Source organism: Talaromyces marneffei, chromosome 2 (assembly GCF_009556855.1).
Source record: "Talaromyces marneffei chromosome 2, complete sequence".
NCBI lineage: Eukaryota > Fungi > Ascomycota > Eurotiomycetes > Eurotiales > Trichocomaceae > Talaromyces > Talaromyces marneffei.
The window spans coordinates 2,825,032-2,842,703 of NC_072349.1; the positions used below are offsets into that span (position 1 = coordinate 2,825,032).

Genomic DNA, 17,672 nt, shown 5'->3' on the forward strand with positions numbered 1-17,672 from the left:
CCAAGGATAGATCATGAAACATAGATAATGAGTGGTACATGAACGAATTAATGTGAGATATATAAAGGAACGCTGCGTTATTAAAAAAAACAGACTTTGCTAAAGAGGAGGAAAGTAAAGACTGACAGATGATTTTTAAATATAATTCAAACGGCGACTTTGCGACTCTTGACCAATTTTTTACGGCCAAAACTGCGTGATTGGGCTCGTCCCCGAGGTGTTTCGTAGTTTTGTGCCTTATCTGTAGGAGGAAGAGTATGGCTTGGAATTGCTGATTGGGTTGTTTCCTCGAACTGTTCCTTTGTAACTTGTGCAAAGGCGTGCTTCGGCAGAATAGGTGAAAAAGGACTTTGTATCTGCTCATCGTCATCTATCTCGCTTTCTGAGATCTCATCGTCGCTCACTTTGTTGTAAATGCCAATTGCTTCCGGAACAGCTGGGATACTCAAGGGGCTGAGCTGAGCATAATAGCGATTTTGCTCAGAAATGGTATATGGTAGTTGCTTAAATTCGGGATTGTTGGCTTTCTTGTAGGTTGAGGACTGGCTGCTTCCGGGCAGAACGAGATTTTTCAGAATGACATCGTTTGGCTTTGATGATATACTCTTGACAAGGTATGATTTCCGATTCGAAGGACTTCCCATTTCGCACCGCGTAGGACTAGACATCGGGGAGCTGGAAGGCGAAGATCCCGACTGTCCTGTAGATTTGCCGGAGTGGATCGAGCTGACTGAACTGTATCCGCTATCAGCGTTTGTATTGGATTGAATCTCTTCCATCCTTGTATATTCGATTGCTTCCGAGGTCAGAGCTTCAGTTGTCCCCAGATAATGGCCACCACCCGAGGCGTCCGAATCCTCAAAGTAAAATGCACCATCGGGGATAACAACAGCGTCATCCTGATGTGCGCTATCTGAAATAAATACGGCGGAATCGCCTTGAGACAAGGTGGGTTTGGGAAGTTTGCCGTGGGAGGACGATGTTGTGAGAAGGCGAATGCGATCAGTGCTTGCCGGAGATACAGAGGCATTGACGATTCTTAAAGTGCCTCTCTTGAACCCACTCAAGTGGGAGTAATCTAATGCGACTGGAGACGTGGCACGACTATGATATCTAGAGATCGGCATATAGTCATCTTCCTCTTCCTGTTCGTATACAGACTGTGACGTAGAGATGCCAGGCAAAGAGGGTTTCTCATCTTCTTGTTGGATTGACGAAAGCGGTGTGCAATACAAGCCCCAGGAGGGGGTTCGGGTCGCAACACCCGGTCTACGGAAAGATGTTCGACGACCCATAAGAATCCGAGAATCTTCGACTGGTGACCGGTCTTCTGATGTCAATATTTCGACTGATGAATGCAGATCATGACTTCCAATATCCGAAGGACCAAAATGAATAACGGGCTCTCTGCGAGTTTCTCCAACTGTCACTCCTTCTGATTGTGGCTGGGAATTTGGTCTTTGAACCATCGATGGTCTCCTTGAAAGTCTCCTAGAGATGAAAGAGCTCGATCGTGGCGGCGAGCTGTCATGCTTCGTCAGAACAAAGTCGTCAATGCTGGACCAGCGTTTGCTCCCCTGGAGGGACCCTCGTGACTCGGGCTGTAAGCTGGCGAACGACGTGAACGACCGCACCCTGTTGCGGTCCGTCAAATCTGTTTCGGGATTGGCTTTAGGTAAGAGATCCCCCGTCCATGGGCTCTTCCAGAACATGGACTCATCAAGTAGTTGGGTCCGGTCATGATCAGGGCTTCTAGGCAACTTTCCGGCCTTTGTTTGATCTGTATTGATCGAGGATATATTAGTCGGTGGTTTCGACAATCGCCTCGTTGTTTGAGGTTCACGGCGCACTTCTTTCGAAGATGCGTGACCCATTAGAGAAAGCTCGTAGTAGCTCTTCCATCAATAGCAGTCAGCATGTGAACGGCACTGAAAATGTGCACAAGAAGGCAATTTACCTGATAGAATACCTCTGCTAGGATCTATGTGGGACAGATCTTCTCAAGTGCATTGCATGACCCTAGTATCCCTTGTAAAATTGCTAGGTTCGAGATGGGCAAGCCGTGAACTTGATTCGAACGGGACGACGAGACTGAATCAGTTAGAGAAACGATTGTTTCACACGATCGTATTATATCGATCAACTGTAATCGCCTTGTGGAGATGTCAATTGAGATAAGAATGCTAGAAAGACTGAGTGCTTTGAAGAAGTTTTCGACAATGTGGGCGCAGACATTAGAGCTAGGTGGAATAACGTCAACAAGGCCAAGAATAAGTTGATATGCAATTTCGAGCGAGGAGCATCAAAACAAGGACGAAAGCGTTGTGATCCATCGTGGTGTATTTTCCAGAGGTCATTCTGGTAATAACCCACCACCGCATGCTGCGGTGGTCCCAGCGCAGACATGATGGGAACAGACGTCAGAACGGAGTTACTGGAATTAAGAGGTGCAGGCCATACGGAGTACCAAACAGTAGCTGGCTGTATTCAGTGTCTGCGCTTGGTGGTTGTGATGTATCGTGGTCAACAAAAACAAGGTATTGTTCGAAAACGGAGCAGCTGGTGCAGGTCGATTGGTGGACATGCTTTACTCCCCTGTGCGTCCCGGCTTCGTAAGCTTTGCGGGTATCAATGTTGCAGTGTTATGTATCCACTCAGAGAGGCACGATCTATCCTGGTGCTGCACCTAAGCACAATAGTGTAACAGCCAGTGAGGATTAAAGCAAGCTAACCTCTGACCAGAGTTTGATCATGCCATGCTTCAATGCGCCCGCGGTGACATACATACATACATACAGGCCGGCTGAGGCTATATGGAAGATAGGCTTTCTCTCACGCATTACCAATGCGCAAAATGATGGCCGTAAACACTAGCCCCGAGGACTACTCAGGTAGAGCATTAGCTAACTGCCGGCGAATCTGCGGTGTACAAGCGATGAAACTCATAGTCGGCTTCCGCAAACGGTGTGTTGTTGGTTACCTAGATGCCTAGCGGCTACCAGTACCTATCGCCCAGCCACATTGGAGAACGTGATAGTGCAAAGGTGCAAACGGGTATGCCCCTTTGCACTTCTGATATCAATTCGAAATTGTCTAGAATCAAATGCATCGAGAACTGACAATCATTGACAATATCGACCACAGATGGAGGAAAGAGAAAGAATAGATCGAGTTGAGGAGGTGAGCGGGACGCGTACCGTACTGGTACCGTAACGTATTGTATTCTGTGTGTCTATCCAAGGTCAAAATTGTACTACGTACGTAGTATGGGATACAAAAAATCCCAGCGCTTAATAGCTATTTTCTGAATTTAGTTTTAAAATATGTTATATAATCCTATTTCAATCTTAATTCAATTCTATCAAATAATGGGATCTAGTTGTTGGTGGGAGGTTAATTAGCATTGTATAAATGTCAATTTTGTTAGTGATCCCATAGGTAACTACGATTTTGACATTGGCTGCTGACTTCATCCTGTTCAAGTGGAAGTCACGTTGCGGCCCTGACCTCTATCATTTACCTGGCCTGAAATCCAGCAACGTCAACATGAACAGCACCTTGTATTCAGTCAGACCCCGTCTATATGCTTTTATCGTGTCCCGCATAATCACGATTGCACAATTTTTCCAAGCGAGGACTCTCTGGAGTCATCGGCATGCGTATCAAAGCCCTCAATGAAGGCCAGATTCCCTGCTATCATTGGGGTTCGTAAGCCCCGGGGAATATCGAGGGTATAGGACTCCGGTATATGATCCCATAAATTGTCTAGGTCATAGTCGGCCTCTCGGTCCTGGGCTTTCCAAATCCAGATACCCAGGCGTAAAGTACTCCAACTGACGTGCCAAATCTTTCGGAGAATACATGTCGAACATGAGCTGTCCTCTTTCATGAGCGGACTTCAAGATTGAAAAGATGCTTATAATTGTCAGAATGTTGTTCCCTATTAACTGGGGCTAGGAGGCACTTGGAGAAGGTTCGGAGGGAAGTCTCGTGGTGAATCTCTTAAGGATGCACCGCGATGATAAGAGTAGGTTATAATCAGTTCATAAGCACCCCATGGAGATAAAATTAATGGATGCTTATTGAATTATGTCTCGGAAAGCTTGATCTGCAGAAGCCCATCTTTCAACGAGCGCTCGTCGTTGTTGCATCTCTTCGTTGAGATCTGTCTTTGAAACCCATTCTTCCTACTGAGATTTAGTCGTTAGATCTTTTCACTTATCTGTCAATATTATCGTCTAATCGTGACTGTGTGTACTTGGTTGAATGCATATATAACGAGGACCGGTTGATATCCAATGAGAGCACGTGAGTGGATTTATGTGCTGCACTCACCATATCCGGGATACGGTACCGGTAAGCCGTAAAGTAATCCTGTCACGAGGTGGGAGTTTGACCGCCTACCACAATACCAACCGACACGAAACGTAGTATACTGGACAGTCGATAGTGGCCCACGCTCTGAAACACAACGTGGGAGACCTGCATGGCGAGTGGCGAGGACTCGATGTTTCCGTTCCTGGCGGCTGATAGATTCGACTGTGCCTGCAAGGCTTTTGTGAGACGAGTTGATGCAGCTGGAGGTGCCCAAAGTCTGGGGTGGCTAGCTGTGGAATATTTGAGATCTGAGGTCGGTGTGAAGCAAAACCCGAATAGAACTATCTGACATGCGAGTCCCTTACATGATGCGTATCGAGAGCAGCAGTTGATGTAGCGGAATTATACAGATCATAACTGATTAGACGCGTCTTTGCAGCTAGAGAATCCAATTTTGAGGATATCAAAGTCCGCCAGTATTCCGAGAGCACCTCTTGAGAATAGCAATGCTATTGCGACAGAACGCATAGGAAGTCCTCGGGATTTAGAAGAAGATGTGATCGAGGACGACGATCAAGTAAGAATACAAGTTGTGCGTGGAGTTATTACAGTCGTTCTAATAGGGAATCTACGCACTAGGAAACCTTGATTCGGGATGGCGTCGATGAAGAACAATTAACCATTGACTATGACATTGCACTCTCGACATCATATCATGTACCTGTCATGTACTTCTGCCTAAGAGAGACCCCCCAGGTAGGCCCTGCGGCATTAGATGATATTTATAATTTCCTCGTCCCGCGCCAACACCAACAATCATTGAGAAACAACGGCGTCATGGGCGGTATCAGTTTTGGAGTATGTCATGACACCCCGTCGCGATGTTGGTTCTGTGATTTTCATGAACTCATTAAGAACAGTATCATCCCAAGTCCGGCATTCCAGCTTACTTCGTTCACCCTTGTAACACCGCCAGTGCCATGGAAGCTATTACCGGCAATAAAAACATTGAGCCCGAAGATTATCTTCTCACATGGCTCGGCCTTGTTGGTGGCTGCATTAATTTAAGTCTTCCCAGCCGGCTCTTTGTGGGATCATAGTCCGGAGCGATTGACGGTTCGAGTTCATGTTTATCGACACGAATTTACTACCGTTTGGTTGACGTAGAAGAACCGTTAGTCCTCGTCCGATGATGCTTCCATTGAGACATCACTCTCATCTTCATCCATGGGTGCCTCGCCCTCGTCACTTTCTTCCTCACGAGGACGCTTGGTACCAACTGTGGCGGCAGTCGCCGCCGAAGGTGGAGCACCAAAGATAGATTTTTGCAAGTCGGTCGACGCTCCTGTCGGTGCATTCGCCGTGGCGGTTGCCATATAAGTACCGCGAAGCTTAGCAATGACATGGGAGCTTCCTTTGGCATATACGATATTCTATAACCAATGTATCAGCGGCTAGTCTTGTTGCAACCATGAAGAATACAACTTACTAGCTCTTTGCCGAAAAAGTCGAATCCCTGGAGAGCACGCATAGCCTGAGTGCTAGCTTGAATATCTCGGTAGACTATATGTGCCTGTCCTCGCATTTTTGCCGTTTTCAAGACCACCACATCCAAAACAGGTCCGTATGTAGAGAAAAGTGTATATAATGCCATTCGGAGGTCTGGTTTCTTGATCTTGTCCGGCAGGTTCTTGATGTACAGCCTATCCAAAAAAGATATATTAGTTTCAGGAAGCTCATAACTCAGCAGCTTGAACCACTTACGTCTGATTTGGGGCGCCGACATTTTTAGCATTCGCCTGGCCGTTTTGAACCCTGGCAGCCATATTGAGCTTTGCGATGATTGCCAATTCACTGATTTGAGAAGAAATTTGTTCGGTGTAATTGAAGATTGAAGTCGGCTCCCGTAGGAAAATCACCTAGCGCGTTGGAGCTACGCAAGTCACGTGCACCGGGCGGCACGGCGTCAATGTATCCAACACCGGGCCCCTCATCAGCGAAGCCATCACAAACAAACTTAACATCCCGGCAGTAGAGAGACACTCCTGTCGAACTCATTTCCAAATTGATAAACATGGCTTCTCCCGAGGTTCACCACCTTTTCCACTCCCCAATTGCGGACCACTCCTTCTCTCAAGACAAGAGTACTTTGGCCGTAGCTCGAGACAACAATGTGGAGCTCTACCAGGCGTCAGGCAACAAGTTTACATTGAAAGATGAACTGAAAGGCCACGACAAGACCGTCACAGGTGTTGACATTGCGCCAGACAGTGGGCGTATTGTTACTTGCTCACAAGGTGAATATTGTCATTTATCTTAGCTAATGTGCTCCTCAAAACTGACTTCTTCCACATAGACCGCAATGCCTACGTTTGGGAGCAAACACCCAATGGTTGGAAGCCTACCCTCGTTCTTCTCCGAATCAACCGCGCTGCTACATATGTTCGATGGTCACCCTCCGAGCAGAAATTCGCCGTCGGTTCTGGAGCTCGAGTAATCGCCGTTTGCTACTTCGAGGAGGAAAACGACTGGTGGATTTCCAAGCATCTGAAGAAGCCCATCCGTAGTACCATAACTACCCTCGCATGGCACCCCAACTCGGTTCTTTTGGCTGCTGGATCTACAGATTCTCATGCCAGAGTGTTCTCCAGTTACATCAAGGGCATTGATGAGAGACCGGAGCCCTCGGCTTGGGGTGAGCGGCTTCCGTTCAACACCGTCTGCGGCGAGTACTTGAATGACACTGCTGGATGGGTGCATGGAGTTGCTTTTTCGCCTAGCGGAAATGCACTCGCATTTGTCTCGCACGATAGCAGCGTGACTGTTGTGTACCCAAGTGCTCCCGATCAGCCACCAAAGGCCATGCTTAACATTAGCACTAGACTGCTGCCTTTCAACAGTCTGGTCTGGAGTGGTGAAGATCAGATCATTGCTGCCGGCCATGTAAGTATTTGTCTCTTTCGGTCTAATAATGGGCCCCGCTAATCCATTACAGGACTGCGAAGTCTACCGCCTTCAAGGCGATGAAAACGGATGGGAGCTAGTCGGCTCGCTTGAAAGCAAGCGTGGTCCAGCCGGAGGCGCTCGGGAAGAGTCTGCCTTGAATATGTTCCGTCAAATGGATCTTCGTGGTCAGGCCCAGAGTACCACACAGCTTGAAACGGTTCACCAGAACACTATCAGCACCGTCCGCATTTATGAGGAGCAGGGCGGTATTGTGAGGAAGTTTACCAGTAAGTCTCTTATCTCTATATTCGTATCGCAGAAGCTGACAGTTCTGTAGCGAGTGGTGTGGACGGCAGAGTTGTTGTGTGGACCATTTGAAGCAAGCAGTTCGTTCATGTTTGAGGGAGTGTATATACACATAGTTAATAGTGTAGTGGTCGTATATTGAATTTGACGTATCAAAAATAAACAAATACTGATGCTTATGGCCGCCTATGAGGAATAAACTCTCACTTGATTCGCCCACCTGAACAAGAAATAAGGTTTTGGTTCCACTAGTACTAATCTAGTAAAGTCCAACTTACCCCAGATTGGGCAGGGTCGTGTGACGACATCATCCTTCAACCTTTGGATTCGCTCCTATAAATAAATCATTATTTGCCTTTCGCTTCCCTATTTCGCGATTCTTGACTTGTGGCTTCCATCGTCATGAATAAACACAGGATTCATAAGCTGAGCGTTGATTCACAACAATGACGCTGTTGCGCGGCTTGATCAAATGCCTCGCGCTCATTCTACTCGCCGCTACCCTGCTGGCAGATGCAGCCGTAGTCCATGGCGATGCACAAAATGTTCTACAAAAACAGCAAAACCAAGAAGACATAACGGACAGAACTGTATCCGAAGCCCTATTCGCGGAACTCGAGGAATCAGCACGCCTAGCGGATATCGCGTATTGTGTTGGAACAACTGGAATCCACAATCCATTCGCATGTTTAAGTCATTGCGAGGAGTTTAAAGGGTTTGAGTTAATCACGGTGAGTATCGCGCAAATTTGATTTTTCTTGAAGGACCTTTGAGCTGAACTTTTGTGGGTTTAGACCTGGAACACGGGCCCTCTGCTCTCCGACTCATGCGGATACATTGCTCTATCGCATGCACCCTCTGCAAAACGTATAATAGTCGCTTTCCGCGGCACGTACTCACTAACGAATACCATCATCGACCTCTCAGCCGTTCCGCAGACATATGTCCCTTACCCTACTGACGGGGACGACGACGGCAACAACAACAAGCCGTCAGTGATTGAACCAAAGCAATGCCAAAACTGCACCGTGCACGCCGGGTTCTGGACATCATGGAAAAACTCTCGCGGCACAGTCCTTTCCGCCGTCACACAGGCCCTCGAGAAATACCCGGATTATGAAGTCACTCTCATCGGGCATTCCCTCGGCGGCGCTGTGGCGGCTTTGGCCAGTCTGGAGATGTACTCTCGCGGCCTGGATCCGCACGTCACGACGTTCGGAGAGCCCAAGGTTGGAAATGACAAGATGGCCGATTTTATCAGCGAAATTTTTGACCTTTCAAAAGGAAAGGAGGATGATACACAAATGCGATATCGACGCATAACGCATGTGAATGATCCAATCCCTCTTCTACCGCTGACGGAATGGGGATATGCGCCGCACGCAGGTGAAATCTACATCTCAAAGCTTGATCTACCGCCTTCGCGCGAGGATGTTGAGCACTGCGTTGGGAATGCGGATAAGCGCTGTATATCTAGCAGCGAGGGAGATAGGGAAGAAGAGACAGTCAAAAACCTCTCTTTACTCGCAATGAGCATGGTCCCACAGCGAGAAAATATATTGTTATCATCGTCTGATAATCAACAACAACAAGAACAACTGGCCGAAAAAGAAAAGCGGGACGAAGTGAAAACGCAATGGTCTCTGGTACCAAACCGCTATCGAATCTGGGAGCTCTTCTTTGCGCATCGCGATTACTTTTGGCGAATTGGTCTATGTGTTCCTGGCGGGGACCCGAGTTCATGGAGATGGTTATAATTGTACACCGAGACAAATTGGATTGGTTAGGTGTTGAGAATCTTTCTTTGCTTTAAAATTATACCTTTACATATGTTTGACGCGAATGTTTTAGCGAGCACAAAAATATTACGAAAGAGCTGCAATATAGGAACAGAAATATTGATGATATGTAAATAGTATGAGTATCTAGCGTAAAATCAGAATTTACAGAAGAACAGACAGCCTCATGGTATTGTTCAAAAATAATGCGAGAGAAAGGTAAGCACGAAAAAACGAATCAGAAGATAGAACTGTATAAGGAGACCGTACAACTAGATTATTGACCAAATCCCAAATTCGGAATAATAACAGGTCCATACTTGACCACACTTCCATAAGCACCTTCACCCTGAACCATAAAATCGGCGGCAAGACTAAGCTTTCCCCCTCCACGCTGCATGTCCGTCTGGCCAAATGTGCCCGATACAACCTCCGGATCATACGCGACTATGGCGACGTAGTTGCGTCGTCCCATTAGGCGACGGTATTCTCGCGGTTGGCCTGTGACATCTGTCTGGAAAAGTTCGAGCATGTCCTCCTTTGTATCTGTTGGTTGGGAGGGGGTGGAGCGTTGGCCGTTGGCGGGGACATATAGCGCTTTGTTGTTATGAAGGAGTTTGAGGATGTAGGAGGATGGTGGTGTGTTGACCACCGGTGAGGCGATGAGTTGGTACATCGTTTTGTGGTCTGATGGGTGGCTGGGATCATGGACTAGACCTGCTCCACAGGCGTTGACTGCGCCAGACAGAAAAGTCATGCGGATAGACTTTTGTTTGGCAATGCCCTGCAGAGTGCGAATGAGGTATGTGCGCTCGAGATCTTTAGAGTCATGCGTCCATTGGTCTCGGAGTTCATCGAGAATATCAATCTCGCCAAAGGGGTTGAGCACACCTCCCATCAATCCGGTCTTGCCAACTGCCCGTTTGACTGCATCAAATCCTGAGCCGACTGCGTCCTTTGCTCCTACAACACCAGCTACCGAGCTGGTCACTTTACCCAAGAGGTTGTATGCACCGGTAACAGCCTTCTTTCCCGTAGCAACCGCGTTTGCTATCTGTTCCGTGGACTCAAGGCGTGGATAGATCAAAGGGACAGAAATCATCCAGATACAGTGCTGTACGCTGGGAGGTAGTAGCGCAATTTTCGGGAACAGTCCCTGATACGTTGGGCCAGCCATGACTTGGTGAGGGTTTCGTTCTGATCGACAGTCGGGGCCAACGACAACGACTGCTGGACCCAAATATTTGACAAAATGCCATCCTGTCCCGGTAATCGTGAAGAGATCATGATCGGAGTTCACATTGCGGAGAAGCTCCAAGGTCGTATGGTGTTGGAAGAGTAGATACATCTCAATACCAATACGGCCAATGTTTTTGAACATATTTGAGAATTGCATATGTTGTGGGTAAGAGCCGAAGCCGTCAAATCTAATTGTCGGATATTAGTGAAGGTAAAAGAACAAAAAAAAATCAGAAATGACTTACATATCATGATCATCCAACTGCAGGATATACGGAATCTGTGCAAAAGCCTCTCGAAGATGTGGCTGATCAAAATGACTCGTATAAAAATGGAAATAAGCATGTGAAACTTCATCCTCATGTGCTGGCGTCCATGGAGCATTCTTTCGCTGCTCTTTGCCGTGGATACTGAGCCATTGCTTGAGCAGTGGTATCTCTTTCCAGATTCTATCCGCTGAAATTTGACCACCAAGCCCTAATTGACAATGAAATCCTCCAACTTCTGCATATTTCTGCATGATATCTTTCCACATAAAGCCCGCACCGCCTAGACGAGCTCGCTCATTGGCACTGACATTCAGAGAGAAATCATTCCCCGAAGTAGCGATAAACCTCCAGTTCGTTTCGTGTCGTCCTGCGACAAGGAACTCGTACCGTGTACAGCCAAGATGAGATGTGATGGCATATGTCCATTTTGCAGGACCGGCGTCATCCATTGGCAAATCAACATCGTACTTGTAAAACACCCAGCGCTGGTGTTGATGTATATTGACCCCTTTCAACTGTCGAGGATTGGGTGATAAATCCACACTCTGATGAATATGGATTGTCGGAGGCTGCGGAGCGTCGGTAACAAGCAAGATAGACCCTAACCAGAGACCCCGTTCTAGGTCCATGTTACAATACCGCAAGTAGGGTCCGAAGTAGACACCATTTGTAGCAGCAACTTTGTATAACTCGACCCCACTACTAGGAGGAGGGCCAGTGACGGCAGTTCCAACCGCACTAAGTCCCATTACACTACCTTCGTACAAAGGTGTCATGGGCACTCCCGGCGATGCCAGTGGTTTACCACCAAAGGTAGAAAATGCTGGGGAGGTGAGAGGGTGGGCGCTGTAAACACTGCCAACAGGTGACATGGGTGTCTCGTTCAGATTAAGTGGCGTGGGCCCCTTTGGAAATTCCCATTGAGTAGACTGCGTAGGAAGATGGATATAGTAATATTGACCAGAGTTTGAATCAAGATGTGCAATCCAACCCTCAGGCAAGGGCGGAGGTGATGCTGGTGGAAATCCTCCAGGAGCTGGGGATGCGCTTGTCTGGATGCTCTGCTCAATGATTGCACCTATTGGCTGAGCTTGTTGCGGCGACATGACTTGCTGTGGTCCCTGAGGTGGTAGTTGTTGGGGTAGCTGTTGCTGTTGTTGTCTTGGATCATTGGCAAAAGCCGGGTGGCTTTGCACAGAAGGAGCAGGAGAGCTGATCGGGGGAATGCTTGCGGCGGCTCCCACCGCTGAGCCAGCAACGGAGGGTGCCCCAGTTGAGGCTGGATGTCCTTGCGGAGGAGGAGAACCAACTGCTGGCCGTCCTTTCTCATTAGGATATTGTTGAGAGGCATTGGCACCAGATACACTCGAGTAAGCTGGGGGTGGAGAAGCAGAAAGGTTCATTCGCTGGAGGTCCTGCTCCAGAGCATTTGGAGGGATCGAGGGACGATCAGCATGATTGACTGGGGGAAGTTGTTGAGGCATAGGCTGGGCAGATGTGGATGGAGGATATTGTTGGGTGCCAATCTCGCTGGAACCCTGGTATACGGTGGGGGGTCCATGTGGTTGCGTACCTGGTTGCTCGGTTGGAGTCCAAGGGCGAGTCGTTTCGATCTGAGCAGTATATTGGTTTGCTCGCTGTTGAGCAGCTGCATTACGCGACTGCAAGTTTGCCAGAGTAGATGTGCCGGCAATTCCTGCAGCCGCAAATCGAGCCTCGATATCAGCTCCTGGCCGTTGGCCGGGGCCAACAATTGGAGTTTCAGGCGGCGGAGGTGAACCTCTCTGCGCGCGAGTCGTTGAATTAGATGCCGTTGAGCTAATGCGATTGATAGAATCCGGATTATTAGCTCTCAAGCGAGTCTGTGCTGCGCTCGTAGCCGACGGAGGTGGGAAATATTGTTGGTTATATCTAGCATCATTAGACTCGGCTGCCACGGGACGAGGTGGCCCGGGAGGAGGAAATTTCTGAAAGAGGGCATCTTTATCAGGAGTATCGGGACCAGGTGACTCTGGTAAAGGCTTTGGAGGCGCATTACCCCGTCGTTCGGCCAAAGAGGGCTTCTGTTCTCGTCCATCGCGAGGCCGCAAGGCAGAGGGGTAGTCTGCTGGGGATGTAGCACCCGTAGAAGACGTTAAGCTCTGCGCAGGACTGGCAATGCGACTATTTGGTTGAGGGTATGGCGTGGTCTGGCTGGAAGGCGAATATGATTGTTGTTGTGGCCGTGGTCGGTCATCGGGATACGGAAGAGCAGGGTTATTAGGAGCTGTTGGCTGCGGGGTAGGCGTTGCCGAAGGTGGTTTATTGATTCTCAAAGGTCCCACGATTGGAGATTCATCGCCATCTCGTCGAGCCGCAGAAGGGCTGTTCAGGAACATCTCCTCCCCTTGTCGGCCATGGTAATTAGTGTTAGTAGGACTCATGGTGAGCTTCAGCCTGATAGCGGGAGGCGCGTAGTGACGATGAGAGTCTGTGCCACAAATTATTTTAGTATACCTCAAACAGACAACTAGTAGGCAAGAAAAGTCATGACAGTCATATTCTGAAACAAATTTCTGTGTGATTTGAATATCCTGAGACAATAGTTCAATGCAGGCTTACCTGTTGGCAGTATGAATCCAGCTCACACTTAGATGAGGGGCAAACTCTTATCGGATGGTCTGCAGGGGAAAGCGCTCCCGGACTGAAGAAAATGAATGCAACTCTTGCACGAGTCGTAAATATTCTGAGAATCCGATCAAGGTCGTAAATAGAAAACAAAAAGAAAAGAAGGGAATAAGATGAAGGACACAGTTTCAGGAGCCGACGAGCAAAGTAGAAGAAATGTTTGGTTGTTCAAGGTCAGGCGCCAACGATGAGGAAGGAAGCGCAAGCTGCGCAACTGAGGGCGATTCAAGCGGTGATTGGCCGGACTAGAGCTCAATGGGCTGGGCAGCGGGGGGAGAGAGCAGAAGATTTGGTCTTCTGGAGCTGTGATTGGCTGGTGGCGGGAGATATCACAGTTTCTCGGCGGTTACCTTTACTATTTGAGTTAGTCAATATTGAAGTTCTCCAACTACCATGTAGATTTTACTATACTCCGTATGCGTTCATTGTTTACGACTGTATTGGCTATACTATATGTAGATAATACTTCGATAGTTCGTCTTTATCCAAGCACCGTACATATTCTCTGCAGCAGTTAGAATGTGCAGCATGGAAGTAGTAAACAAAAAATACATCAGGATTGCAACATGATTGGTTAACCTCAAAGCGACCCGCTTTGCCGCACCGGGCCGAGACCCGCTAACCATGGTATGCTCTAAATATAGACCCAGATGGATTGTGATTCAACCTGCATACTACATATTTATTCTCTATTCTACTCTGTAAAGAAACGAGAAGCCCAAGTTACTCTGTAGTGCTCTGGTGGCAATTGTACATTATGTAAATGGTTCATGAAATGTGTAACTAAATATTGTATGGGTCTTCTCCTCGTGTATTGAGAAGTCCTGTCTGACAGTCCGATGTATATGCGCAGAAAATGCAAGTAACCCAAAATGCCGCACAATGCCCAGGCCAATCCTCAAATCGCTTGCTCACGTGTATGTCATCATAAAAGTACAAGAATCAATCCAAACCCCGTATATCTTCCTAAAGGAATTCAGCAAGAAAAAAAGAAAAAAAGAACAAAAAACAAAAACAAAACAATGGCGTAATCAAAGATAACCATGTAGTGTGTATATGCATAGATATTCTACAGTCCAAAGTTGACGATTTGTATACCCTGCTGGACCATCACATCCGACCACCCAACATTAGCCGAGTGGCCAATAGTCATAAGCTGTTCGGTTTGTGCTTGATAGACCATCTGAAGCAAATGTCGTGTAGTCGTGGCGTTGCGTCCGATGCCTTGTTTTTCCATACTGCATATAAAGTCCATTGCCATCATCTTCTGACCCGTTGATGAGGTTGAGACACCAGCAATGAAAAGTGGAAAGATGATAAAGCGGAGATCGAACTGATTCGAGTGGACAATGCTCTCTGCAATGTGGAAGATATTGTTTGTGTGGTGAGCCAGAATCTCGTCAGAAGCACCTTCCGGTCCGAGCAGTTGTCCATTCCACACGCTTGTGTAAGAGAAAAGCATGCAAGAGTGGTAAAGCGACAATGCCTGAAGATACGTCAGCCCTGAAATTATCATGAAAAATCATAAATGCGAAACGTACATTTTGCAATACCTCACGAGATCGCTGAGGTAGCGTTTTCATATTCTCACACAAGTAATGAGCCTGTGGGCAGTCCCACAATCGGTGGAAGCTGTCCCTGATCTCGTAAAGACGCCTTTTGGGGTCAAAGGCCCGATTCGGAGATGGTGGTGAACCAGTATGATACTCGTCACTTTGGTGGCGAAGGTCAGCAGCAAGGAAAGCGAGCCTACTTGCTAGAACAAACGTCTCGTGGTTGAAGTGAAGAACAGAGGGTAATGTCTCGTGTTCCTCTGGGTAGATTACGCTGTGCCCACTTGGAGCCACAGGATACAATTGACTCCCTGAGCTGGGAAGCAGATTGTTGTCAAGCATGGTTTTAAGGAACTCGCCAGTGCCAGCACCGCTGAGTAAAGCATAGAGATCGATATTGCAAACCAACCAGACGATATAAGGGTACTGCTCGCTACCGAACTGCGATATTCGCATGAGGGAGATTTGAGTTAACCGGGCCATGTGGTGTGACCATAGATTCGATCCGGCTTCTTCAGCGGCGGCCACCTGGATTTGGGCCAGTCAGTATATATCATTTTAGAGCATACAATATTTAATGTTGATCTCACCTCGTAGACCAAAAGAAGAAAGTGGGTCAGGAAAAGACCGTCGGAACAAAGATCATTCGTATCACGGAGGGCAATCTGAAGGGAAGGGAATGCTTGTTGGTAGTGTTGCAAAGCATCAATACTTTTGCTGCGGTGCTGACGAGCTAGACTGAGAGCAGATACAGCCATGATAGCATGGTATAACTTTGACATGTTAGTATATGGGTTCACGTCAGAAGTGGAAGAGCTAAACTCACAGGTTGAAAAGTGGATGCGAGGTCTTCAAAGATCTCTACACCTGGTATTATAGGACTAGAGAGAGGAGAAAAGAGATCGTGACTCGATTGGCCTTGGATGAGTTGCTTCCAGACCACATCGCGGAAGTGAGCAAGTAGTAACTCTTCCTGACTGCTGTATCTAGCAGTAGCCGGGTCTAATGTCAATGGGCCATGTTGTTCGGGAGGAAAGAATGTAGGAGAGGCCAAAGTGGAGGTAGAAGTGATGTCCGATGCAGGAGATAATCTCGCCCTCCTCCAATTGGCGACAGGAGAGCGATGGGTGCTATCTTCGAAAGTATCCAGAATAACAGTGTTTGGATCTTCACTGATGCCGTGCAGGTCGTCTTTTTGGCTAAGCGTTGAACTAGTTCCGGAACCCCGGCGAATCTTAAGGTGCCCAATGTTGAGATCGACGGATGACGTCTCGTCAGTGTATTCCGGCAAATTTGAAAAGCTTTCTGGGTTTACTATAACATGATATGTACCCGGGAAGCTGGCCTCTGCTTTCTTTTCACGTTCATCATCTGAGGTCAGCATGAAGAAAGGAGGCAGAGGATCGTAGACACCCGGAGTGACGGGCGGAGAGAGAGTGCGTGCTTGGGCTATGAGCTTTGGTCAGCACATAATATAAGCACAGAGATGTATTTGAATGCAAACGTACAATCCCATACGGCATTGCCGGTGGTGGACACCTCGGTCATGCGCTCCACTACACGAGCTGTGTCATCGCGGAAAGTCAAACGCGGACTGTAGTCGCAGCCATGACCTAGACGAGCACATTGGCCACAGCTAGGACGACGTTCATCACATTTCACTAGAGTGCGTTAGTTTGATAGTCTAAAAGGGTTGAATGATTCGTAGTTGGATATAGACATACCTTTGCGGCTCTAGAAATAAGAGCGAAACAATAATTGTTAGTATGCAATAATAACGGTAGACGTCATTGTCGAAGATAAGCTTACGCGGCATGTCCTAGAATAGAAATCGAGTCAGAAACCAAGCAGAACCAGACAGTCAACATCGCACTCACCAGCAACCAGTTCGCGATCGAGACGGCAGCCGTACTCGGGGTGGAATACTAAGACTCATAGTAGTAGGAGCGCTCAAGCCCGGCGGGGTCGTGGGACTGTTGGGCTCGTCTTTTGGGGCAATCATTGGTAGTCGAAGGGAGTGTTTTCCAGCTATTATAGTTCCATCTTTGAGTGGTAGGGTGCTGGTGAGTATCATGGTAAGTGGAATCGAGCCGGGGCTGGTTCTTCAGATGCGATGCGTTGTTTCGCAACTAGCTCGTCTCTTCCAGAACGAACTGGCTATGGTATGGCGTTTAGCCAAGATATAACATGCGCAACGGTAGGTGACGTTGAGTGTACGACAGATAAGGTCAGATGAACGGCGTATATATATATATATATATATATGTGTGTGTGTGGGTGTGTGGGTGTGTGTAGGTGTATGAGTGTATGTGTATGCAGAGAGAGTTTGGGTAAGGTTCTCGACGAGGGAATGAGGTGAATATATAGAGGTGCAGGTGTTGATAGCGAGATAGGCACCAAAGTCAATTGGAGCTAACTGATGCTGCTTGACCGATTCGGAAGACACAGGCCCAGACCAGCCCTGAGTCCTGACCAAAGCAGATCAGCCCCATCAACGTGGTCACGGGGAATACCGAAAGAGATGGTAACTAAGTCTTAGTGCAGACAGTGAAGGCCGAACTAATGCATGTACGATTAGGTGTACATGAAGAAAGAAG

General features: G+C 47.7%; 7 protein-coding genes across 7 annotated transcripts; 3 read left to right on the plus strand and 4 right to left on the minus strand.

Annotated features, from left to right (window-relative positions):
* Window positions 1–146: 146 nt before the first annotated feature.
* EYB26_003378 (uncharacterized protein) lies at window positions 147–2,406 on the minus strand (the record flags this gene model as incomplete). Its single annotated transcript, XM_054262679.1, has 3 exons — window positions 147–1,895; window positions 1,958–1,981; window positions 2,374–2,406. 3 exons carry the CDS (start codon window positions 2,404–2,406, stop codon window positions 147–149), a joined length of 1,806 nt encoding a protein of 601 aa, XP_054118654.1.
* Window positions 2,407–4,486: 2,080 nt separating this feature from the next.
* Window positions 4,487–5,417, plus strand: EYB26_003379 (uncharacterized protein; the record flags this gene model as incomplete). The annotated part of the gene is made up of 4 exons (XM_054262680.1): window positions 4,487–4,630; window positions 4,757–4,894; window positions 4,957–5,175; window positions 5,238–5,417. 4 exons carry the CDS (start codon window positions 4,487–4,489, stop codon window positions 5,415–5,417), a joined length of 681 nt encoding a protein of 226 aa, XP_054118655.1.
* Window positions 5,418–5,492: 75 nt separating this feature from the next.
* Window positions 5,493–6,143, minus strand: EYB26_003380 (uncharacterized protein; the record flags this gene model as incomplete). Its single annotated transcript, XM_054262681.1, has 3 exons — window positions 5,493–5,750; window positions 5,807–6,020; window positions 6,082–6,143. The coding sequence occupies 3 exons, from the start codon at window positions 6,141–6,143 to the stop codon at window positions 5,493–5,495; spliced, it is 534 nt and encodes a 177-aa protein (XP_054118656.1).
* Window positions 6,144–6,391: 248 nt separating this feature from the next.
* Window positions 6,392–7,641, plus strand: EYB26_003381 (uncharacterized protein; the record flags this gene model as incomplete). The annotated part of the gene is made up of 4 exons (XM_054262682.1): window positions 6,392–6,614; window positions 6,674–7,260; window positions 7,313–7,550; window positions 7,601–7,641. The coding sequence occupies 4 exons, from the start codon at window positions 6,392–6,394 to the stop codon at window positions 7,639–7,641; spliced, it is 1,089 nt and encodes a 362-aa protein (XP_054118657.1).
* Window positions 7,642–8,015: 374 nt separating this feature from the next.
* Window positions 8,016–9,326, plus strand: EYB26_003382 (uncharacterized protein; the record flags this gene model as incomplete). Its single annotated transcript, XM_054262683.1, has 2 exons — window positions 8,016–8,300; window positions 8,364–9,326. 2 exons carry the CDS (start codon window positions 8,016–8,018, stop codon window positions 9,324–9,326), a joined length of 1,248 nt encoding a protein of 415 aa, XP_054118658.1.
* A 298-nt stretch (window positions 9,327–9,624) lies between these two features.
* EYB26_003383 (uncharacterized protein) lies at window positions 9,625–13,278 on the minus strand (the record flags this gene model as incomplete). Its single annotated transcript, XM_054262684.1, has 2 exons — window positions 9,625–10,774; window positions 10,832–13,278. 2 exons carry the CDS (start codon window positions 13,276–13,278, stop codon window positions 9,625–9,627), a joined length of 3,597 nt encoding a protein of 1,198 aa, XP_054118659.1.
* A 1,313-nt stretch (window positions 13,279–14,591) lies between these two features.
* Window positions 14,592–17,149, minus strand: EYB26_003384 (uncharacterized protein; the record flags this gene model as incomplete). The annotated part of the gene is made up of 8 exons (XM_054262685.1): window positions 14,592–15,008; window positions 15,064–15,603; window positions 15,666–15,848; window positions 15,902–16,524; window positions 16,584–16,736; window positions 16,800–16,809; window positions 16,885–16,894; window positions 16,953–17,149. 8 exons carry the CDS (start codon window positions 17,147–17,149, stop codon window positions 14,592–14,594), a joined length of 2,133 nt encoding a protein of 710 aa, XP_054118660.1.
* Between the last annotated feature and the right edge of the window lie 523 nt (window positions 17,150–17,672).